Source organism: Anolis sagrei, chromosome 7, assembly GCF_037176765.1.
Source record: "Anolis sagrei isolate rAnoSag1 chromosome 7, rAnoSag1.mat, whole genome shotgun sequence".
In the NCBI taxonomy this organism is placed as follows: domain Eukaryota; kingdom Metazoa; phylum Chordata; class Lepidosauria; order Squamata; family Dactyloidae; genus Anolis; species Anolis sagrei.
Window position 1 is genome coordinate 43,026,244 of NC_090027.1, and position 24,068 is coordinate 43,050,311.

At 51.1% G+C, this 24,068-nt stretch overlaps 1 protein-coding gene across 1 annotated transcript in view; it reads right to left on the reverse strand.

Moving 5' to 3' along the window:
* Positions 1–300: 300 nt before the first annotated feature.
* The window catches only part of DSCAML1 (DS cell adhesion molecule like 1), a 154,076-nt gene continuing 130,308 nt past the window's right edge, over positions 301–24,068 (reverse strand). The window contains exons 21-33 of the mRNA XM_067470822.1: positions 18,207–18,360; positions 17,995–18,112; positions 16,795–16,958; positions 16,281–16,379; positions 12,009–12,197; positions 10,565–10,852; positions 10,321–10,476; positions 9,301–9,331; positions 8,998–9,116; positions 8,619–8,771; positions 6,227–6,421; positions 5,826–6,137; positions 301–941 (exon numbers count right to left, since the gene is read on the reverse strand). Coding sequence (XP_067326923.1) covers positions 388–941; positions 5,826–6,137; positions 6,227–6,421; positions 8,619–8,771; positions 8,998–9,116; positions 9,301–9,331; positions 10,321–10,476; positions 10,565–10,852; positions 12,009–12,197; positions 16,281–16,379; positions 16,795–16,958; positions 17,995–18,112; positions 18,207–18,360 — 2,532 coding nt within the window. The 3' untranslated portion in view covers positions 301–387. The remainder of the gene's footprint in view (positions 942–5,825; positions 6,138–6,226; positions 6,422–8,618; positions 8,772–8,997; positions 9,117–9,300; positions 9,332–10,320; positions 10,477–10,564; positions 10,853–12,008; positions 12,198–16,280; positions 16,380–16,794; positions 16,959–17,994; positions 18,113–18,206; positions 18,361–24,068) is intronic.

The window sequence follows — 24,068 nt, forward strand, 5'->3', positions numbered from 1 at the left end:
TCGTATAGAAACATAGCTTTTATTGCACACTGCGCTGGCTTTTTGTTTTTTATAGAAAAAGGTATTAACACAGAGGCAGATGCAAATTCCCACGGTCTCCCAAACAGTAAAACAACATGCAGTGTCTCCAAGAAATCGCTTCAAAACCGCCAGGGGGGGGGGAGGGGGGTCGCCGCTGCCGCAGACTGGGGGCCTCTGCCCAGACGCCGCGGAGGGCGTTTCCCGGGCGCTCGGCTCCCGCCATCACGTTCCCCTTGTGTTGGGAGGAGAAGAAAATAGGTTCATTTATACCAAAAAAGGTCCTTTCTGTACAAGAGCTTCATTTATTTCAATATAAATAACTAGGGGAAAGAGCCCAGTCTCTGCCGCCTTCTGTCCCGTCCGCCGCTACACCAGCGTGTAGGATTTGGAGTAGGCGCCGGCTCCGGGCTTCTGGGATCGGCCGAGGCCGGACGTGCTCATTTCTAGTAGCGAGTCCCTGGAGCCCCCCATCTTGGTCTGGTGGGGCAGGCGTGACTCGGCCGCGGGCGCGGGGGTGGGCGCCGTGGCCGCCGCGGGGGCGGAGGTGGGGGCCGAGGCAGGGGCGGTGGCGGCGGCGGCGGTGGGGGCGGTGATGGTGGGGGCGGCGGCGGCCGCGGGGGCGGAAGGGGCGGAGGGGGCGGTGGCGCCCGGCGGCCCTGGCATGGCGAGCGTTCTCTGAGGTAAGGTGGTTGTGGCTGCGCTCGCGTGCGGCACCACCACAGTCTTGCTGCCGCCGCCGCTGCCGCCACTCGCGCCACCAGAGTCCAAAGTCAGGTGCCTGGCCGCCTGCGAGTGGTAGGCCCGAGCCAGGTTGCGGATGGAGGCCTCGCGCGGCGGCACCACCGGACACGGCTCGTGCAGGTCCGGCTTGCGGAAGAAGGTCTCCGACTTCATGTACAAGGGCAGGTTGCAGTAATCGCCTGTCAAAGGAAGAAGAAGGAAAAGGTGAAGAGCTTCCCAAGGGACTCGGGCACTTCCGTAGCCACAACACCCCCCTCCCCAATTCCCTGACCAGTTGTCCTTTAGGGGGTGTTTGTTTTGGGGCTGATTTTGGTATTTTTTGAGTGGTGGGGGATTAACAATTTTTGCATTTTATGTGTTTGCACCTTTGAGTGCTTTGTAAACCGCCTCAAGTCCCTCTGGGAGATGGTGGTGGGGTATTAATAAAAACATTATTATTATTATTATTATTATTATTATTATTATTATTATTATTATTTTGTCGTGTCAGGAACATATAAGCATATAAGCAATAACACACAAAAGATTTTGTGTGTGTTTCCCCTTGACATTAAGTCTTGTGGCATCTGACTCTGGAGGGTCGTGCTCATCTCCTTTTCTAAGCCAAAGAGCCAGCGTTGTCCATAGACACCTCCTAGGTCATGTTGCTGGCATGACTGCATGGAGTGCCATTACCTTCCCGCATAAGCGGTACCTATTGATCTACTCACATTTGCATGTTTTCGAATAGCTAGGTTGGCAGGAGCTGGGGCTAACAGCAGGAGCTCACCCCGCTCCCCAGATTTGAAGCACCGACCTTTTGGTCAGCAAGTTCAGTAGCTCAGCGGTTTAACCCACCAGGGCTCCTATTAATTAATTAGTAACACTAAGTAACAACATTTGAAAAAATATTATTATTATTGTCGTGTCAGGAGCGACTTGAGAAACTGCAAGTTGCTTCTGGTGTGAGAGAATTGGCCATCTGCAAAGACGTTGCTCGGGGGACGCCCAGATGATGTGATGTTTTTATCCTCCTTGTGGGAGGCTTCTCTCATGTCCCCACATGAGGAGCTGGAGCTGATAGAGGGAGCTCATCCGACTCTCCCCGGATTTGAACCTGCGACCTGTCGGTCTTCAGTCCTGCCGGCACAGGGGTTTAACCCACTGCGCCACCAGGGGCTCCATATTATTATTATTATTATTATTATTATTATTATTATCTGATGCATAACAATAAGAGTCCACAACAAACATGATCACGATGCTGGCTTTTGTATTGAACACACGCCGAAAACTTCCAAGTGCCTAGGACTGTGTGATGTTGAGAGATCTTGACAAGCTGGAACGTGTCCAGAGGAGGGTGACTAAAATGATCAAGGGTCTGGAGAACAAGCCCTATATTAATATAGCGTCCCTAATTCACGGATTTTCACTTATCGCGGTTAGTCCTGGAACGTAACACCCGCAATAAGTGAAGGAACACTGTGTAAATAAACAAACCTTTGTTTATATACTGCTCTATCTCCACAAGGGGGCGCAAGAGAATTTCCAGCATAGTAAAGCATTGCAATTGCCGACATAAAAACATACAAAAAGTCATTATAGGAAACATAAACATAGTACTATATACCAATCGTACACATTTAAAATTTAAAAAACAATTCAGTACTAATTATATTGGGCAGCTCAGCTTCCAATGGTCAAGATTCCAACTATGAGCGGGCTGGGCTAGTACGACAAAGTCGACTAGGGTCCAGCAAGTGGGTCAAGTGCAAGCATGGCCGACCTGATGGTCAAGGTGGGACCTGGAGCTATTTATTTCCAAGGTCTGCTGCATAACCAATGGAGAAAACATAGACCCAGGGAAGTGGGTAAAGTGCATGACAAAGCTCTAACTAATGGCCAGGGTGGTGCCTGGGGCTCTTCATTTCCAGGGCTTGCTAAATAGCTATAATCGAAATCCACAAGAAGCATGTGGGCAATTTCAACAGAAAGGAGGAAACCATGAAAATGAACAAAATCTGGCTACCAGTATTGAAAAAAACTCTAAAATTAAAACAGCAAAACAGCAGAGGGAAAACAATCAGGGACATCTAATCGCCTCTCAACAAGTTTTCTCCAGGCACTGCCAGGCTATCAAATGCTAATCAAGGTGGTCAGTCGAAACATTAACCCCTAGCTCCAGCAGACAAGAGTCCTTTGTCCCACCCTGGTCTTTCCACAGATATATAAACCCTTTTTCCTAGTTCCAACAGACCTCACGACCTCTGAGGATGCTTGCCATAGATGCAGGCGAAACGTCAGGAGAGAATGGCTTTAGAACGTGGTCATATAGCCCGAAAAAACCTACAACAACCCAGCTATAATAGGGCTGGACCAGGGCTAGTAGCAAAGGGCCGGGGGAGTGTGTAGAATACAGAGCGGGGACCTAACTAATAGCCAGGTAGAGTCCTGGGGTTAATCATTTCCAAAAGTCTTCTGGAACCACCAAGTTTTCACGTCCTTGTGGGAGGAGGCAAGTGACGGGGCTTGTCTTTTCTCTCTGGGGAGGGTTTTCCAGAGATGAGGGGCCACCACCGAGAAGGCCCTCTCATAGAATCATAGAATCAAAGAGTTGGAAGAGACCTCATGGGCCATCCAGTCCAACCCCATTCTGCCAAGAAGCAGGGATATTGCATTCAAATCACCCCTGACAGATGGCCATGCAGCCTCTGTTTAAAAGCTTCCAAGAAGGAGCCTCCACCTTACTCTGGGGCAGAGAGTTCCACTGCTGAACAGCTCTCACAGTCAGGAAGTTCTTCCTCATGTTCAGGTGGAATCTCCTCTCTTGTAGTTTGAAGCCATTGTTCCATTGCGTCCTAGTCTCCAAGGAAGCAGAAAACAAGCTTGCTTCCTTCTCCCTGTGGCTTCCTCTCACATATTTATACATGGCTATCATATCTCCTCTCAGCCTTCTCTTCCTCAGGCTAAACATGCCCAGCTCCTTAAACCGCTCCTCATGGGGCTTGTTCTCTAAACCCTTGATCATTTTAGTCTCCCTCCTCTGGACACATTCCAGCTTAGAGTCAATATCTCTCTTGAATTGTGGTGCCCAGAATTGGACACAATATTCCAGGTGTGGTCTAACCAAAGCGGAATAGAGCATGGGGAGCATGACTTCCCTGGACCTAGACACTAGGCTCCTATTGATGCAGGCCTAAATCCCTCGTCCCCACCAGTCGACCCTAAGATGGTGGTGGGCGTGAGAGAAGAGCTTCCTCGGTATTGGCAAATAATGCATGCAGATCTGCAGGGCCGTAGCCAGAAAAAAATTTCGGGGAGGGTTGACAATTTCGGCAGGGGGGTTGAAAATTTCGGGGGGGGGGTTTGAAAATTTCGGGGGGGGGTTGAAAATTTCGGGGAGAGGGGGTTGAAACCTGCCTCCTAGCTCACGCTGAAGCAAAGAGCACAGCAGGGGGCAGAGCAACCTTCAATAGCCTGCAGCTCTGCCCTTGTCAACCACCTCCACCAAGTCTGGCCCCCAACTTGGTTGCTTTGCTACATCGGCTATTGCTGCAAGTAATGACAGTGTGAATAAATTGTCAATATTTGCTTGAGATAGTGCTTACAGTTCTGGGGGGACTCTTAATTTTTTGCATCTCATAGACTTAGCATGGGGAATTGGTTACCCAGTTAAAATTAATGAGTAAACCAGGTTTTTTTAAAAAAATCTGAAACATTTCAGGGGGGTTTGAACCCCTAAAACCACCCCCTCGCTACAGGCCTGCAGATCTGAGTAGGGTGGCCTTTTGGTAATTTTGTTAGCGCTGATTGTTTTTAAGTGCAGGCCAAGGTCTTTAGGCACTGCGCCCAGTGTGCCAATCACCACTGGGACCACCTTGACTGGCTTGTGTCAGAGTCTTTGTAGTTTGATCTTTAAATCCTCATATCGTGTAAGCTTTTCCAGTTGCTTCCCAATATTATTATTATTATTATTATTATTTCCTATTGAGTCCAAAGATGGAAGAGGAGGCCTAAGGAAGCATTACAGCAACCCATGTCCCTTGAAAGGTGAGCTGCCACCATGAATCATCCTCCAGGGAAAGGGCTATAGGGCAGCGTTTCTCAACCTAGGGGTCGGGACCCCAGGAGGGGCTGCGAGGAGGTGTCAGAGGGGTCGCCAAAGACACAGTATTTTCTGTTAGTCATGGGGGTTCTGTGTGGGAAGTTTGGCCCAATTCTAACCTTGGTGGAGTTCAGAATGCTCTTTGATTGTAGGTGAACTATAAATCCCAGTAACTACAACTCCCAGTGTCAAGGTCTATTTTCCCCAAACTCCAGCAGAGTTCACATTTGGGCATATTGATTTTCATGTCAAATTTGGTCCAGATTCATTATTGTTTGAGTCCACACTGCTCTCGGGATGTAGGTGAACTACAACTCCAAAACTCCAGTGCCCATCACACCCTTCCAGTATTTTCTGTTGGTAATTGGTATTCTGTGTGCCAAGTTTGGTTCAATTCCATCTTTGGTGAAGTTTGAAATGCTCTGTGATTGTAGGTGAACTATAAATCCCAGCAACTACAACTCCCAAATGACAAAATCAATCCCCCACCCAACACCACCAGTGTTCAAATTTGGGTGTATCGGGTATTTTTGCCAAATTTGGTCCAGTGAATGAAAATACATCCTGCACTTCAGATATTTACATTATGCTTCATAACAGGAGCAAAATAATTTGCTGGTTGGGGGTCACCACCACATGAGGAACTGTGTTAAGGGGTCACGGCATTAGGAAAGTTGAGAACCACTGCTATAGGGGCAACAAGAGGGAAATGGGGTGGTACAGATGGAGTTGGCACAGTCCCGCAGCGAACATGGGTGCTCCACTCGTCCTGGTTCCTGAGTGGCTTCTCCTAATTCCCTCTCATGTTGGCCAGGTAGGTGCCACCCCCAATGTCTATGTTTCCCTCCCCACTTCTAGCTAAAGAAAGTGTGTGAAGCAACAGCACCATGGCAGGAGCAAAAGGTCCTTGAAGCTCCAAGTCCACCTCCACCTGCCGTGGTCATACTGGGACAATCTCTAACAGTTTGATTGAACTCACTCTTGTTGGCGCGGTGAGGGATGGGCACCGCCACCCCTTTGCCCCGGTCGCTGTCCTGCGGCTTGGGGGGTGAAGCGGTGAAGCGGCAAATGCCGGGCTCCGAAGGGGTGCTCATGGAAGTCATGCTGTCCGCGTTCTCGTTGGTGCCGGTGGTCATCTGGTCCGAGGAGCTGTCCGAGATGAAGCACTCTGTGATCTCAAACTTGGCGTGTTGCAGCTGCTCCTCCAGCTTGGCGTGCTCGTAGGCGCGCGCCAGCTCCTCGTAAGTTGAGGAGGCGCTCTCTGTGGAGACCATGCTGTTTCGCCCTTTGTCTGGGGAAGGAAAAGGAAGACCGTCTTTGGGGCGCCACGTGGAGTACTCCACGTGACACACTCACTCCGGAATGCCCCTCGCAGCTCACCTGTGTCCTGGGACAAGCTGGCGCTATAGCTGTCGCTCTCCGTGACGGTGATGCCATGCTGGGAGCCCACAGTCCTCCAGTCGGAAGTGAGAGTGCGGGCGGGAGTGGAGGCCTGGCACTTGGTGAGGGTCCACTGGCTGGAGTATCTGTTCCTGGTGCTGTGTGCAGATTTCACACTTTTCCTGGAAACGGGGTCTGGCAGAGGAGAGGTGGGGAGGGGTGTCAGCCCCAAAGACAAAGCATCTCCCCGCTAGGATCCCTTGAGACCCATCTCCCCACAGATGCACCCTGAAAGGGCCTCAGCCTCTGCTTGAACCTCTCCAGCTTTTCTGAAGCCTTTCTGCATCTTACAACTGAGGTGCAGGTGACCATGAGTGACCCACCTTTGCAATCTAGATTGACCCCCGAAAGGTGTTCCTAATGACTAGAATGGATGGAGAAACCATTCAAAATCCAGACACGAAACTATCAGGGACAGCTAATCACCGCTCAACAAAGGATTCCCCCAGGCAGTATGAAGCCACACCTTGAAAACTGTTAGGCCATTAAATGCTAATCAAGGTGGTCCACTGCAACATTTACATTTTCCTCAAGCAGACAAGAGTTCTTTCTCCCACCCTGGCCTTCATTCCACAGATACATAAACCCCATTTGCCTAGTTTCCAACAGACCTCACAACCTCTGGGGATGCCTGCCATAGGTGCAGGAAAAACGTCAGGAGGGAATGCTTCTAGAACATGGCCAGACAGTCCAAAAAACCTGCAACAACCCAGTGATTCTGGCCATAGAAGCCTTCGACAATACAGGGACAGCTAATCACCTCTCAACAAAGGATTCCCCCAGGCAGTGTCATATGTTCTGCTGTTGATGGTTGGTGATGGAAGGTTTAATGTGAGTATTCGTTCTAGAGGGTTTGGTAATCTGTAAGTGGGAGTTCATGGGTGAAAGCAATGAGGGGTGGAGGTGTGCAGGAGATGGGTTGCAGCTGGGTGTTCCTGGATTTAAGGAGCTAACCTTGAGACTGATCTTTGGGAGAAAAGTATCTGTTGTATTTTGGTGGTGGATGCTGCTGGTTTTCCCCCCAGGTCTGTTGGATTTTCGGTATCCCGACCTGTCTCCTGTAATCTTGGAATCCTGGAACCTTGAACCTTTGGACTGGCTTTTGACTATGGTATAGACTCTTGATCCCTGGACTTTGTTTATTGAACTCTCGGCATTTGACCATTGGACCGGACCCTTTTGACTACGAAATTATTTTTGCGATCAGTTTTTGTTTATTCTGTAGCTATCTTTGTGTTTTATATTTTGGAGTATAAAAACAGCCAGCAAGTAAGTGCTGTTTTAATTAAACTGTTTGATAAAAATGGGGGTTTGGTTCATCTCTACTTAAATAAGGCAGAGCCCTGGCAACATGACAGGCAGTAAGAAGCCATACCCTGAAAACTGCTAAGCCATTAAATGAAGATCAAGGTGGCCAACTGAAACATTCACATCCACCTCAAGCAGACAGAGATCTTTCTCCCACCCTGGGCATCATTCCACAGATATATAAACCCCAATTATCTAGTTTCCAACAGACCTCACAATCTCTGGGGATGCCTAACATAGGTGCAGGCAAAACATCAGGAGAGAATGTTGCTAGAACATGGCCAGACAGCCCAAAAAACCTACAACAACCCAGTGATTCCGGCCATGGAAGCCTTCAACAATACAGGGACAGCTAATCCCCTCTCAACAAAGGATTCCCCCAGGCAGTAAGAAGCCACACCTTGAAAACTGCTAGGCCATTAAATGCTAATCAAGATGGTCAACTACAACATTTGCACTTGCCTCAAGCAGACAAGAGTTCTTTCTCCCACCCTGGACATCATTCCACAGATATATAAACCCCAATTGTCTAGTTTCCAACAGACCTCACAAACTCTGAGGATGCCTGACAGGTGCAGGCGAAACGTCAGGAGAGAATGCTTCTGGAACATGGCCAGACCGTCTGAAAAACTTACACAACCCATTCAAAATCACTTACTGGAGAGAACTGTCTTACACTGTTCTTTCCCATATTTCCCCATCTTCAGGGAGGGCCAGTCATCCCATGTGCTTACCACATCTTTAGTCTGTTTCATGGTACATGTAAAGATGTATGTGCACAGACATCCTATGCACAGGCAACCTGGATGTTCTCCCAAGAGAGACCACAGTCATCGCATGGTGCAAAGGACAGAAGGAGCCACCCAGAAATGGCTTCCTTCTGCAGTCAGTGGGCCACTCTTCCTTCCCACTGCTACCACCACCTCCTCACTGCATCTCATGAGGGTGGAGAGCCTCCAGGAAGAAGCCACAAATGGATAATTCCAGAATGTTGAATCATCTGGAGGCAGGCTGTCACACTTACTGGTCCCGGGGCGGATATCGGACATGTCGATCAGGGGGCCTGTGTTCTGGATGAGTGCTGGGTGGTGCAAGGAAACGCCCGTGCAGAAGCTCTGTGGGTTGACCGCCTGGTTGAACTCGGTGTCCGTCACGGGTATCGTGGCCTTGTCATCTCCTGGATGAGAACGAGAGGACTACCTGAGTGCAGGAGACGGCCACCATCCCAAGGTGGGAGCGTTTGGTGCAGGTTTGGTCCAGGGAGGTGGCCACACATGGAAGGCATGCCAAGTGGGTGGGATGCTTAGCTTTGTGGGCTCTGTACAGACCCTCCCCCAAGCCCAGGCTGCTCTCATGTCCGTAAGGTAGCCATGGCAAAAGAGAGGCAGTTGACCGCTACTCACCGATTTGCTTGATGCCTTCCTTGTCCTCAATGAGGAGCTGAACACGGGGGATGTCGATGTGCAGACGAGGGCCTTGCGGGGGTCCTTTTACCGGAGTGTCGAAGCTCCGGTTGTTCTTGCTGCAAAGTAGAGGAAGGGGTGGGGAGGCCCATTGAGAATGCAGCAGAGGCAGAGACAGACCCCCTCTCCACACACACACACAGTGCCCATGGATGCCAGGAGGGCAACCGCATTGAGAGCGCACCACTTGCACCAATGTGCCCCACGCAGATCCAAAAACAGCCAGGAGAACGGGTCACCCACCTGATGAGCATTTCGGCCAAACTCTTGGCATCTGAAATAGGGGAGAAAGTGGGGGAAAGTTAGAGGTGGTGAACTCCCCTCCATGCCCACCCCTTCCTGTACCAGAACTTAGACCAGAAGTGGGGAGAGGTTGGTAGGGCGACCATGTTCTACCCTAAGGAAAATGCGCCCGTCTTGCTGCTCCAGAAAGTTGCATGGAAGGTGCATGGGCAGCTCCTACTCTCTCCCCTTACTCTTTCAGAGACATGGCATCCCCACTTCTAGGCAGGACAGGACCTTCCCCTGGGACCCCCACATCAGCCCACTTCCCCTTTCTTCCATCCAGAGCTCCCATCTGCCGCATGCCAATGCTCATGTCTGTTGGCCAGTGCTCATGTCTGTTGGCCAATGCTCATGTCTGTTGGCCAATGCTCGTGTCTGTTGACCAATGCTCATGTCTGTTGGCCAATGCTCATGTCTGTTGGCCAATGCTCGTGTCTGTTGGCCAATACTCATGTCTGTTGGCCAATGCTCATGTCTGCTGACCAATGCTCATGTCTGTTGACCAATGCTCGTGTCTGTTGGCCAATGCTCATGTCTGTTGGCCAATGCTCGTGTCTGTTGGCCAATGCTCATGTCTGTTGGCCAATGCTCATGTCTGTTGACCAATTCTCATGTCTGTTGACCAATGCTCGTGTCTGTTGGCCAATGCTCATGTCTGTTGGCCAATGTTTGTGTCTGTTGGCCAATGCTCATGTCTGTTGGCCAATGCTCATGTCTGTTGGCCAATGCTCGTGTCTGTTGGCCAATGCTCATGTCTGTTGGCCAATGCTCATGTCTGCTGACCAATGCTCATGTCTGTTGACCAATGCTCGTGTCTGTTGGCCAATGCTCATGTCTGTTGGCCAATGCTCATGTCTGTTGACCAATGCTCGTGTCTGTTGGCCAATGCTCATGTTTGTTCCTCCAGTGGGGAGAGGGGAGAGAGCTCTGTGGAAGGAACCCCAAGGCCAGAGCCCACCCCTCGCCTCACACACTCACCCCTCAACCGTTTCAGCCGCTTCTCCTTGCGCTTCTTCCGGACGACAAAGAGCAAGGCGACGCCCAAAGTGGCCAAGATGACAGGGCAGGCGATGGTGAAGAGCTTCTTGACATCGTCTCCTTCCCCCTGAGCAGACTTGATGGGTGGGATGGTGCCTAGGGTGGAAGAAGCAGCTCAGGGACTGTGTCTGGGGGAGGGCCTCCCAGTCCCCTTCCCCATCTACTCCCGGACCCCAACACTCACTGCCGTCGTAGTCCAGCGTGGCAAACTGCATGGTCTCGTTGCCACAGCCGGCGCTGTTGCAGGCCTTCATGCGCAGCTCGTACCAGGTGGCTTCCCGCAGCTCCGTCAGGAAGACCTCGTTGGAGTAGTTGGCGCGCAGGCTTTGCCAAGCCCAGGTGCCCTTGGGCCGGAAGTCCAGCGCGATGGCCAAGATGGGGCAGCCCCCACTGTTCCAACCCTGTAGATTGAGCCTGGCGTGCGTGGAGTTGATGTGGGTGAAGAGGTGCTGGTCTTTGTTGAAGGAGGGCTCTGCAGGAGAAAAGAAGGGGATGATGAATGTATTGTCGAAGGCTTTCATGGCTGGGATCACTAGGTTCTTGTGGGGTTTTTTTTGGGCTATAGGGCCATGTTCTAGAGGCATTTTCTCCTGATGTTTCGCCTGCATCTATGGCAAGCATCCTCAGAGGTTGTGAGGTCTGTTGGAAATAGGACAATGGGTTTATATATCTGGAATGGCTGGGGTGGGGCAAAGAGCTCTTCTCTGCTGGAGCTAGGTGTGAATGTTTCAACTGACCACCTTCATTAGCATTTGAAGGCCTGGCTGAGCCTGGGAAAATCTTTTGTTGAGAGGTGTTAAGATGTGCCTGGTTGTTTCCTCTCTGCTGTTTTGCTGTTGTAATTTTAGAGTTTTTAAATACTGGTAGCCAGTAGGGCTGGGCGGTTTCATTTGTTAATTTCGTAATTCGTTATTAATTCGTATTTAAATTAGCTTACGATCCGATATTGAGCCATGCAGGAATAGTGTGAGGAGTAAATTAGATTTGAAACAATTTTTTCAATTTATTTCGTTATTGTTTCGTTATTATTTCGTAATTGTTTCATAATTATTTCGTAATTATTTCGTAATTATTTTCGCATGTCTGGTGCAAGTTTTATAGTTGTTGTTGCTCAGCCAGGCCTTCAAATGCTAATGAAGGTGGTCAGTTGAAACATTCATACCTAGCTCCAGCAGAGAAGAGCTCTTTGCGCCACCCCAGCCATTCCACAGATATATAAACCCATTGTCCTAATTCCAACAGACCTCACTACCTCTGAGGATGCTTGCCATAGATGCAGGCGAAACGTCAGGAGAAATGCCTCTAGAACATGGCCATATAGCCCGAAAAACCCACAAGAACCAAGGGGATGATGCCTTTTAGGTCCAGGCCCTGGCCCTGGTTGCTCTCCATCCCACATGGCTTTCCATATGAGCATCATCACAGACTTCTTGTATTCTTAATTTTGGTGGTCACTGCTGCTTAAATGCCCAAAGTAGGAGAGACTCTCCAAAGAAATGCCACAGAGCTCCAAGGTCTTGATTTGTGGATCCTGTGCTCTCTTGGGTCTTCACCCCTGACATCTAGCCAATTCGCGCCCCCTCCCTCCAGAGCCCTGCTTTGCATGCCAGCCCCCCCCCCCCCCATACCTCTGCCGTGGGTCTTGGCCTCTATGATCTCGCTGATGCGCCCAGCGCCAACGCTGTTCTTGGCCGCCAGCTTCACCTTGTACCACGTCCCACATTTCAGGCTCTCCAACTTGAAGGAGCGTTCGGAGGAGGCAATGAAGACGTCCTTCCACTCCTCGCTGTTGTCCACGGAGTACTGCAGCACAAAGCCTGCAAAGCCAAGCCAGTTATTTATTTATTTACTAACCGTCCCCTGCCACGTGTTGCTGTGGCCCACTCTGGTGGTCATGGGGGTTCTGTGTGGGAGGTTTGGCCCAATTCTATCATTGGTGGGGTTCAGAATGTTCTGTGATTGTAGGTGAACTACAAATCCCAGCAACTACAACTCCCAAATGTCAAGATTCTATTTTTCTCAAACTCCACCAGTGTTCACATTTGGGCATATTGAGTATTTGTGTAGAGTTTGGTCCAGATCCATCATTGTTTTGAGTCCACAGTGCTCTCTGGATGTAGGTGAACTACAACTCCAAAACCAAAGGACACTGCCCACCAAACCCTTCCAGTATTTTCTGTTGGTCATGGGAGAACTGTGTGCTAAGTTTGGTTCAATTCCATCGTTGGTGGGGTTCAGAATGCTCTTTGATTGTAGGTGAACTATAAATCCCAGCAACTACAACACCCAAATGACAAAATCATATTTTTTTGAGTGCTGGTCACTCCATGTGTAGTGAGACGTTTTGTTGCCAAATTTCATGTGATTTCGTTCATAGGTTCTTTTGTTTTAAGGTACTCATTACGCACAGAACATTTATATATATATAGATACTAGCTGTCCCCTGCCATGTGTTGTTGTGACCCAGTCTGTGTATATGTTTTTTGTGTTTGTATATATTAGTGCAGCATTTCTCAATGTGGAGGTCGGGACCCCTGGAGGGGTCATGAGGGGGTGTCAGAGGGGTCACCAAAGACAGTATTTTCTGTTGGTCATGGGGGTTCTGTGTGGGACGTTTGGCCCAATTCTATTGTTGTTGGGATTCAGAATGTTCTGTGATTGTAGGTGAACTACAAATCCCAGCAACTACAACTCCCAAATGTCAAGATTCTATTTTCCCCAAACTCCACCAGTGTTCACATTTGAGCATATTGAGTCTTCGTGTAGAGTTTGGTCCAGATCCATCATTTTTGAGTCCACAGTGCTCTCTGGATGTAGGTGAACTACAACTCCAAAACCAAAGGACACTGCCCACCAAACCCTTCCAGTATTTTCTGTTGGTCAGGGGAGAACTGTGTGCCAAGTTTGGTTCAATTCCATCGTTGGTGGGGTTCAGAATGTTCTTTGATTGTAGCTAGAATCATAGAATCCTACAGTTGGAAGAGACCTCGTGGGCCATCCAGTCCAACCCCATTCTGCCAAGAAGCAGGAATATTGCATTCAAAGCACCCCTGACAGATGGCCATCCAGCCTCTGTTTAAAAGCTTCCAAAGAAGGAGCCTCCACCACACTCCGGGGCAGAGAGTTCCACTGCTGAACGGCTCTCACAGTCAGGAAGTTCTTCCTCATGTTCAGATGGAATCTCCTCTCTTGTACTTTGAAGCCATTGTTCCGTGTCCTAGTATCCAGGGAAGCAGAAAACAAGCTTGCTCCCTCCTCCCTGTGAACTATAAATCCCAGCAACTACAACTCCCAAATGACAAAATCATAATTTTTTGAGTGCTGGTCACTCCTTTTGATGTGAGATGTTTTGTTGCCAAATTTGGTGTGATTTTGTTCATTAGTTCTTTTGTTTTAAGGGACTCATTACGCACAGAACATTTGTATATAGATAGATACTAGCTGTCCCCTGCCATGTGTTGTTGTGACCCAGTCTGTGTATATGTTTTTTGTGTTTGTATATATTAGTGCAGCATTTCTCAAACTGGAGGTCAGGACCCCTGGAGGGGTCGTGAGGGGGTGTCAGAGGGGTCACCAAAGACACAGTATTTTCTGTTGGTCATGGGGGTTCTGTGTGGGACGTTTGGCCCAATTCTATCCTTGGTGGGGTTCAGAATGTTCTTTGATTGTAGATGAACTACACATCCCAGCAACTACAACTTCCAATGTCAAGTTCTATTTTCCCCAAACTCTAGCAGAGTTCACATTTGGGCATATTGATTGTCATGCCAAATTTGGTCCAGACCCATTATTGTTTGAGTCCACAGCACTCTCGGGATGTAGGTGAACTACAACTCCAAAACTCAAGGTCAACGCCCATCAAACCCTTCCAGTATTTTCTGTTGGTCATGGAGTTCTTTGTGCTAAGTTTGGTTCATTTGGTTCCATTTCATCGTTGGTGGAGTTCAGAGTTATAGGTGTACTATAAATCCCAGCAACTACAACTCCCAAATGAGAAAATCAATCCCCCACCCAACACCACCAGTGTTCAAATTTGGGCGTATCGAGTATTTGTGCCAAATTTGGTCCAGTGAATGAAAATACTTCCTGCTTATCAGATATTTACATTAGGCTTCATAACGGTTGCAAAATTACAGTTGTGAAGTTGTCATGAATATAATTTGTTGGGGGTCACCACCACATGAGGAACTGTATTAAGGGGTCGTGGCATTAGGGAGGTTGAGAACCACTGTATTAGTATATATGTGTGTATATGTGTTTGCGTGTGTGTGTGTGTGTGGTTTTGTGCATGTCCCGTATCCTCAATCCCTCATGTTTGGCCACTTCCTCCCAGCGGAGCTGTCCAAGGTACCCACCCACCCTCCCAGCTCCTTTTCAGCACCATTCTCCATTCCATTCTAGGGCAACGCTGCCCCCCTGCTTGACTTGGGATGACAAGCACAAGCCCCCCCTGCCCCACCCCCCATTTCAAAGGAAAAGACCCTGTTGTGGGGTGGTGTTGGAGGGGGAGGCGCTATGGCACATGCCCGGCCCTAGCGTTGCAGGCGCCCTGGCAGTCCGGGGTCCTCCCTGGTTTGTTTTCAGCGGTTCTAATCCAATTAAAAGGAAACCAATCAAGCCACTGGAGTGAGAGCTGCTAGCTAGGGACACGAGCTTGTAATTACTTCCATGCTTTTAATTAATTGCAGAGCAGAGGCTCCTTCCTCCCGCCCCCCCCCCTCCTCTTGCTAGGGCTGCAGCTGTTTCCCTGGGAGCCCCACAGGCCTGGCAAATGGGGCCCCGATCCTGGGCCGATCACGAAAGCGCAGAGGAAGGGGTCCCTTTGCTCTCCCGGAGCAGCAGAAGAGCATCTGCAGGGAAATCTCAGAAAGGCCGTGCGGGGAAGGGGCTGGAGAGCAGATCTCTCCATCCAAGTACAAGGCTCCATGAGAGAGGAAATGGGGCTGAAGATGGGTCAGGAGATGATTTTGCTAACCCACAAGGTGTTTTGTTTTGTTTATGTCAGGAGCAACTTAAGAAACTGCAAGTCACTTCTGGTGTGAGAGAATTGGCCGTCTGCAAGGATGTTGCCCAGGGTACATCCAGATGTTTTATCATCCTTGTGGGAGGCTTCTCTAGGTGTGAATGTTTCAACTGACCACCTTCATTAGCATTTGAAGGCCTGGCTGAGCCTGGGAAAATCTCTTGCTGAGAGGTGTTAATCTGTGCCTGGTTGTTTCCTCTCTGTTGTTTTGCTGTTGTAATTCTGGAGTTTTTTTAATACTGGTAGCCAGATTTTGTTCATTTTCATGGTCTCTTCCTTTCTGTTGAAATTGTCCACATGCTTGTGGATTTCAATGGCTTCTCTGGCTACCAGTATTAAAAAAACTCTAAAATTACAACAGCAAAACAGCAGAGAGGAAACAACCAGGCACATCTTAACACCTCTCCACAAAAGATTTTCCCAGGCTCAGCCAGGCCTTCAAATGCTAATGAAGGTGGTCAGTTGAAACATTCACACCTAGCTCCAGCAGAGAAGAGCTCTTTTCCCCACCCCAGCCATTCCACAGATATATAATAAACCCATTTTCCTATTTCCAACAGACCTCACTAGCTCTGAGGATGCTTGCCATAGATGCAGGCGAAACATCAGGAGAGAATGCCTCTAGAACATGGCCCTATAGCCCGAAAAACCCACAAGAACCTAGTGATTCCAGCCATGAAAGGCTTCGACAATACAATGTTTTGTATTGATTATTGTTATCGCTTTTGTTTATTGATGTGTTGTGGGCTTGGCCTCAGGTAAGCTGCACTGAGTCCCTTGGGGAGATGGTAGTGGGGTACAAATAAAGTATTATTATTATGATTATTATTAGATGGGCACCCAGAATGAACAAGGGCGACGTGCTAAATCTACAAACCTCGGATGGAGCTGCCACCGTTGTCCCCGGGGATCCAAGCCAAAGTGATGGAGGACGCCGACGTCTTGGACACGGTCAGCCGCGGCTGGTCTGGGGGAACTGGAACAAAGCAAGGAATGGGTGAGCCTCGCTGGGATCCAGACCAAGCCTGGCACGAGGCAGCCAGGCATGTAGACACAAAGAACACCAAAGGAGTGCTGCCTGCCTCCTCAGCCCCACAGCCAACCCAAGCCCACAGGTGTGCCCACATGTTGCCTCTGCACCCACAGAATCATAGTTGGAAGAGACCTCATAGGCCATCCAGTCCAATCCTCTGCCAAGAAGCAGGAAAACTGTATACGAAATCGCACCCAATACCTCACCTTGTACCAGGCCAACCCAAGCCCACAGGTGTGCCCACATGTTGCCTCTGTACCCACAGAATCATAGTTGGAAGAGACCTCATGGGCCATCCAGTCCAATCTTCTGCCAAGAAGCAGGAAAATTGTATACGAAATCGCACCCAGTGCCTCACCTTGTACCAGCAGGTTGACAATGATGGTGTCAAAGCCCCAGGTGTTGGTGGCCGTGCAGGTGTAGTATCCGGAATCCTCTGCCTTCACGGAGCGCAGGATCATGGTCCCGTTGCCCTGGATCTGGCGGTGTCCGTCCATTGCCACGGGGATGGCGGAGTCATCACTGCAGAGGAAGAAGCATTTATTTATTTATTTATTTACTTACTTTATTTATATACCGCTTTTCTCAGCCCTCAGGTGACTCAAAGCGGTGAACAACATCAATACAAAACATCACGACACAAGTCTAGGGCAATTAAAAACAATTGTAACATAAATCATTAAACATCCGTATAACAATCATGAGCCCCTCAACAGTAAAATCAGAATCCAGTCTCGTCATCCATTATTCCGTATTCCTATGTTCAATTACACGGTTTAATCAAATGCGTGTTCGAACAGCCAGGTCTTCACTTTCCTCCGAAACGCCAGCAAGGAGGGGGCCGATCTGATATCTGCAGGCAGGGCGTTCCACAGCCGAGGGGCCACCACTACGAAGGCCCTGTCTCTCGTCCCCACTAGACGTGCTTGTGAAGCAGGTGGGATCGAGAGCAGGGCCTCTGACGACAATCTCAAATCCCTAGTGGGTTCATAGGGGGAGATGCGTTTGGATAGATAAGCTGGGCCAGAACCATTTAGGGCTTTATAGGCTAAAGCCAGCACTTTGAATTGTGCCAAATTGGCAGCCAGTGGAGCTGGCTCAACAGAGGAGTGGTATGCTCCCCGAGTGCCGCTCCTGTTAGCAACCTGGCTGCCGAACACTGGACCATTTGAAGCTTCCGAGCAGTCTTCAAAGGCAACCCCACATAGAGAGTGTTGCAGTAGTCTATATGGGATGTAACCAGAGCATGGACTACCGTCGCCAAGTCAGACTTCCCAGTTGACTTGGTGACGGTAGACTTCCCAGTTGACTTGGCGACAGTTGACTTGGCGACAGTTGGCACACAAGTTTTAACTGTGCAATGCTCCCCTGGTCACCACTGAAATCTGGAGTTCCAGGCTCAGCAACGAGTTCAAGATCACACTCAAGCTGCAAAGCATACCAGGCGGCCCCGAGTGAAGCAATGCAGGTGTGGCGTGATGAAGGTGGAGGTCACACCTGTGGTTTGGAGGCAGCACTCCCTTCCCTCCCTCCCTCTTTCCTTCCTCCAGCTCCTCACCTGTCCTTGGTCCACCTCACAGCCGGGGTCGGCTCCCCAACAGAGTTGCAAGGCAGGCGCACGTCCTTCATCCACGGGGTGGTGACCGTGCCACCAAAGGAGATGATCTTGGCCGGAGCTGGAGACAAAAGATACCGGTTGGTGAGCGAGGCTGCTCTGCTCTAGAATTCCCGGCCCACGCACCTGTAACCCCCAATCGTCCCGAGCCAAACCTTTCCCCGCAGGCTCGATGGTGACCTTCTCGCTGAGGTTGCCCCGTCCGGCAGACGTCACGGCCGCCACCCAGAGCAGGTACTGCTGCCCCCGGTTCAGATGGGCAATGCGGTAGAACAGCTGCTCGGGACTGGTTTCGTACTCACTCGGAGCCTGGGACGGAGAGGAGAAGTAGGGGACACAGTTAGGGATCCGTGGCTGGCTCAGGACCCACATGGGCCACCGAATTGGTGCTTCTATCACACTTTCACATCACCAAAGCAGGCCAGTGGCTTTGCTTTATCTCTTGGATGGTGGAAGGAAAGCCTGGGCACAGACTCAGTGATGCTCACCAAAGAGGAGGAGCAGGGGACACAGTTAGGGAGCCGTGGCTGGCTCAGGACCCACATGGGCCACCGAATTGGTGCTTCCATCACACTTTCACATCACCAAAGCAGGCCTGTGGCTTTGCTTTATCTCTTGGATGGTGGAAGGAAAGCCTGGGCACAGACTCAGTGATGCTCGCCAAAGAGGAGGAGCAGGGGACACAGTTAGGGAGCCGTGGCTGGCTCAGGACCCACATGGGCCACCGAATTGGTGCTTCCATCACACTTTCACATCACCAAAGCAGGCCTGTGGCTTTGCTTTATCTCTTGGATGGTGGAAGGAAAGCCTGGGCACAGACTCAGTGATGCTCGCCAAAGAGGAGGAGCAGGGGACACAGTTAGGGAGCCGTGGCTGGCTCAGGACCCACATGGGCCACCGAATTGGTGCTTCCATCACACTTTCACATCACCAAAGCAGGCCTGTGGCTTTGCTTTATCTCTTGGATGGTGGAAGGAAAGCCTGGGCACAGACTCAGTGATGCTCGCCAAAGAGGAGGAGCAGGGGACACAGTTAGGGAGCCGTGGCTGGCTCAGGACCCACATGGGCCACCAAATTGGTGCTCCCATCACACTTTCACATCACCAAAGCAGGCCCGTGGCTTTGCTTTATCTCTTGGCTGGTGGAAGGAAAGCCTGGGCACAGACTCAGTGATGCTCGCCAAAGAGGAGGAGCAGGGGACACAGTTAGGGAGCCGTGGCTGGCTCAGGACCCACATGGGCCACCAAATTGGTGCTCCCATCACACTTTCACATCACCAAAGCAGGCCCGTGGCTTTGCTTTATCTCTTGGCTGGTGGAAGGAAAGCCTGGGCACAGACTCAGTGATGCTCGCCAAAGAGGAGGAGCAGGGGACACAGTTAGGGAGCCGTGGCTGGTTCAGGACCCACATGGGCCACCAAATTGGTGCTCCCATCACACTTTCACATCACCGAAGCAGGCCCGTGGCTTTGCTTTATCTCTTGGCTGGTGGAAGGAAAGCCTGGGCACAGACTCAGTGATGCTCGCCAAAGAGGAGGAGCAGGGGACACAGTTAGGGAGCCGTGGCTGGCTCAGGACCCACATGGGCCACCATATTGGTGCTTCCATCACACTTTCACATCACCGAAGCAGGCCCGTGGCTTTGCTTTATCTCTTGGATGGTGGAAGGAAAGCCTGGGCACAGACTCAGTGATGCTCGCCAAAGAGGAGGAGCAGGGGACACAGTTAGGGATCCGTGGCTGGCTCAGGACCCACATGGGCCACCAAATTGGTGCTCCCATCACACTTTCACATCACCAAAGCAGGCCCGTGGCTTTGCTTTATCTCTTGGCTGGTGGAAGGAAAGCCTGGGCACAGACTCAGTGATGCTCGCCAAAGAGGAGGAGCAGGGGACACAGTTAGGGAGCCGTGGCTGGCTCAGGACCCACATGGGCCACCAAATTGGTGCTCCCATCACACTTTCACATCACCAAAGCAGGCCCGTGGCTTTGCTTTATCTCTTGGCTGGTGGAAGGAAAGCCTGGGCACAGACTCAGTGATGCTCGCCAAAGAGGAGGAGCAGGGGACACAGTTAGGGAGCCGTGGCTAGCTCAGGACCCACATGGGCCACCGAATTGGTGCTTCCATCACACTTTCACATCACCAAAGCAGGCCTGTGGCTTTGCTTTATCTCTTGGATGGTGGAAGGAAAGCCTGGGCACAGACTCAGTGATGCTCGCCAAAGAGGAGGAGCAGGGGACACAGTTAGGGAGCCGTGGCTGGCTCAGGACCCACATGGGCCACCGAATTGGTGCTTCCATCACACTTTCACATCACCAAAGCAGGCCTGTGGCTTTGCTTTATCTCTTGGATGGTGGAAGGAAAGCCTGGGCACAGACTCAGTGATGCTCGCCAAAGAGGAGGAGCAGGGGACACAGTTAGGGAGCCGTGGCTGGCTCAGGACCCACATGGGCCACCGAATTGGTGCTTCCATCACACTTTCACATCACCAAAGCAGGCCTCTGGCTTTGCTTTATCTCTTGGATGGTGGAAGGAAAGCCTGGGCACAGACTCAGTGATGCTCGCCAAAGAGGAGGAGCAGGGGACACAGTTAGGGATCCGTGGCTGGCTCAGGACCCACATGGGCCACCGAATTGGTCCTTCCATCACACTTTCACATCACCAAAGCAGGCCCGTGGCTTTGCTTTATCTCTTGGATGGTGGAAGGAAAGCCTGGGCACAGACTCAGTGATGCTCGCCAAAGAGGAGGAGCAGGGGACACAGTTAGGGAGCCGTGGCTGGCTCAGGACCCACATGGGCCACCGAATTGGTGCTCCCATCACACTTTCACATCACCAAAGCAGGCCCGTGGCTTTGCTTTATCTCTTGGCTGGTGGAAGGAAAGCCTGGGCACAGACTCAGTGATGCTCGCCAAAGAGGAGGAGCAGGGGACACAGTTAGGGAGCCGTGGCTGGCTCAGGACCCACATGGGCCACCAAATTGGTGCTCCCATCACACTTTCACATCACCAAAGCAGGCCCGTGGCTTTGCTTTATCTCTTGGCTGGTGGAAGGAAAGCCTGGGCACAGACTCAGTGATGCTCGCCAAAGAGGAGGAGCAGGGGACACAGTTAGGGAGCCGTGGCTGGCTCAGGACCCACATGGGCCACCAAATTGGTGCTCCCATCACACTTTCACATCACCAAAGCAGGCCCGTGGCTTTGCTTTATCTCTTGGCTGGTGGAAGGAAAGCCTGGGCACAGACTCAGTGATGCTCGCCAAAGAGGAGGAGCAGGGGACACAGTTAGGGAGCCGTGGCTGGTTCAGGACCCACATGGGCCACCAAATTGGTGCTCCCATCACACTTTCACATCACCGAAGCAGGCCCGTGGCTTTGCTTTATCTCTTGGCTGGTGGAAGGAAAGCCTGGGCACAGACTCAGTGATGCTCGCCAAAGAGGAGGAGCAGGGGACACAGTTAGGGAGCCGTGGCTGGCTCAGGACCCACATGGGCCACCATATTGTTGCTTCCATCACACTTTCACATCACCGAAGCAGGCCCGTGGCTTTGCTTTATCTCTTGGATGGTGGAAGGAAAGCCTGGGCACAGACTCAGTGATGCTCGCCAAAGAGGAGGAGCAGGGGACACAGTTAGGGATCCGTGGCTGGCTCAGGACCCACATGGGCCACCAAATTGGTGCTCCCATCACACTTTCACATCACCAAAGCAGGCCCGTGGCTTTGCTTTATCTCTTGGCTGGTGGAAGGAAAGCCTGGGCACAGACTCAGTGATGCTCGCCAAAGAGGAGGAGCAGGGGACACAGTTAGGGAGCCGTGGCTGGCTCAGGACCCACATGGGCCACCAAATTGGTGCTCCCATCACACTTTCACATCACCAAAGCAGGCCCGTGGCTTTGCTTTATCTCTTGGCTGGTGGAAGGAAAGCCTGGGCACAGACTCAGTGATGCTCGCCAAAGAGGAGGAGCAGGGGACACAGTTAGGGAGCCGTGGCTAGCTCAGGACCCACATGGGCCACCGAATTGGTGCTTCCATCACACTTTCACATCACCAAAGCAGGCCTGTGGCTTTGCTTTATCTCTTGGATGGTGGAAGGAAAGCCTGGGCACAGACTCAGTGATGCTCGCCAAAGAGGAGGAGCAGGGGACACAGTTAGGGAGCCGTGGCTGGCTCAGGACCCACATGGGCCACCGAATTGGTGCTTCCATCACACTTTCACATCACCAAAGCAGGCCTGTGGCTTTGCTTTATCTCTTGGATGGTGGAAGGAAAGCCTGGGCACAGACTCAGTGATGCTCGCCAAAGAGGAGGAGCAGGGGACACAGTTAGGGAGCCGTGGCTGGCTCAGGACCCACATGGGCCACCGAATTGGTGCTTCCATCACACTTTCACATCACCAAAGCAGGCCTCTGGCTTTGCTTTATCTCTTGGATGGTGGAAGGAAAGCCTGGGCACAGACTCAGTGATGCTCGCCAAAGAGGAGGAGCAGGGGACACAGTTAGGGATCCGTGGCTGGCTCAGGACCCACATGGGCCACCGAATTGGTCCTTCCATCACACTTTCACATCACCAAAGCAGGCCCGTGGCTTTGCTTTATCTCTTGGATGGTGGAAGGAAAGCCTGGGCACAGACTCAGTGATGCTCGCCAAAGAGGAGGAGCAGGGGACACAGTTAGGGAGCCGTGGCTGGCTCAGGACCCACATGGGCCACCGAATTGGTGCTTCCATCACACTTTCACATCACCAAAGCAGGCCTGTGGCTTTGCTTTATCTCTTGGATGGTGGAAGGAAAGCCTGGGCACAGACTCAGTGATGCTCGCCAAAGAGGAGGAGCAGGGGACACAGTTAGGGAGCCGTGGCTGGCTCAGGACCCACATGGGCCACCGAATTGGTGCTTCCATCACACTTTCACATCACCAAAGCAGGCCTGTGGCTTTGCTTTATCTCTTGGATGGTGGAAGGAAAGCCTGGGCACAGACTCAGTGATGCTCGCCAAAGAGGAGGAGCAGGGGACACAGTTAGGGAGCCGTGGCTGGCTCAGGACCCACATGGGCCACCGAATTGGTGCTTCCATCACACTTTCACATCACCAAAGCAGGCCTGTGGCTTTGCTTTATCTCTTGGATGGTGGAAGGAAAGCCTGGGCACAGACTCAGTGATGCTCGCCAAAGAGGAGGAGCAGGGGACACAGTTAGGGAGCCGTGGCTGGCTCAGGACCCACATGGGCCACCGAATTGGTACTTCCATCACACTTTCACATCACCAAAGCAGAACCTTAGACTTCGGTGGCTTTGCTTTGTCTCTTGGCCTGGGCACGGACCCAGCGATGCTCACTGGCCGTGTCGGCGGCTGGCACGGACGCCACATGCGACACATGCCTTTGTGTCAACGCGAGCGCATGTGTGTGCAGCACATACATACATACATACATACATCCCCCGGCAGGGCGCTGCATATTTAAATGGGCGCACGCATAAATATTGCATGGCATACATAATTTGGACGCCCAATGACAGTCTTGACAAGATGCCAAGGAAACAATATTGGATCCCAACGGTTTTGCCAGTGGCTTTGATGAAAAGATTGCGTTGCCCTGGAAACCAGCTGCTCAGATATTGAAATGAACCTGAGGAGGAGATTTTGATATGCATTGCAGACCACCCCTCCCCCTCCCCCCCCCCCCAAAGGAAAGCATAGGGCGACCGGGGGAGGGGGGGGGGACACAGGCTCTGCTCTATTTACCCCTCCTCGTGGAAAAAAAATCAAAATATAGTTGACGATGAGAAATAAAACAAACCATTGGCGAGAGATAATGGCTGGAATCCTGCATCAGCTCACAATACTGAACTATAATTAATGACTCATTAGGATTGTTGTTGTTGTTGTGTGTCTTCAAGTCATTTCAGACTGGGGGCGACCCATGGTGGATTCAAAGGGGATTCGCCTCTTGAGGCTGAGAGAGCGTGCCTTGCCAAAGTCACCCAGTGGGATCAGAGTGAAGGTCTGAGGTCCAAACCACGGCAC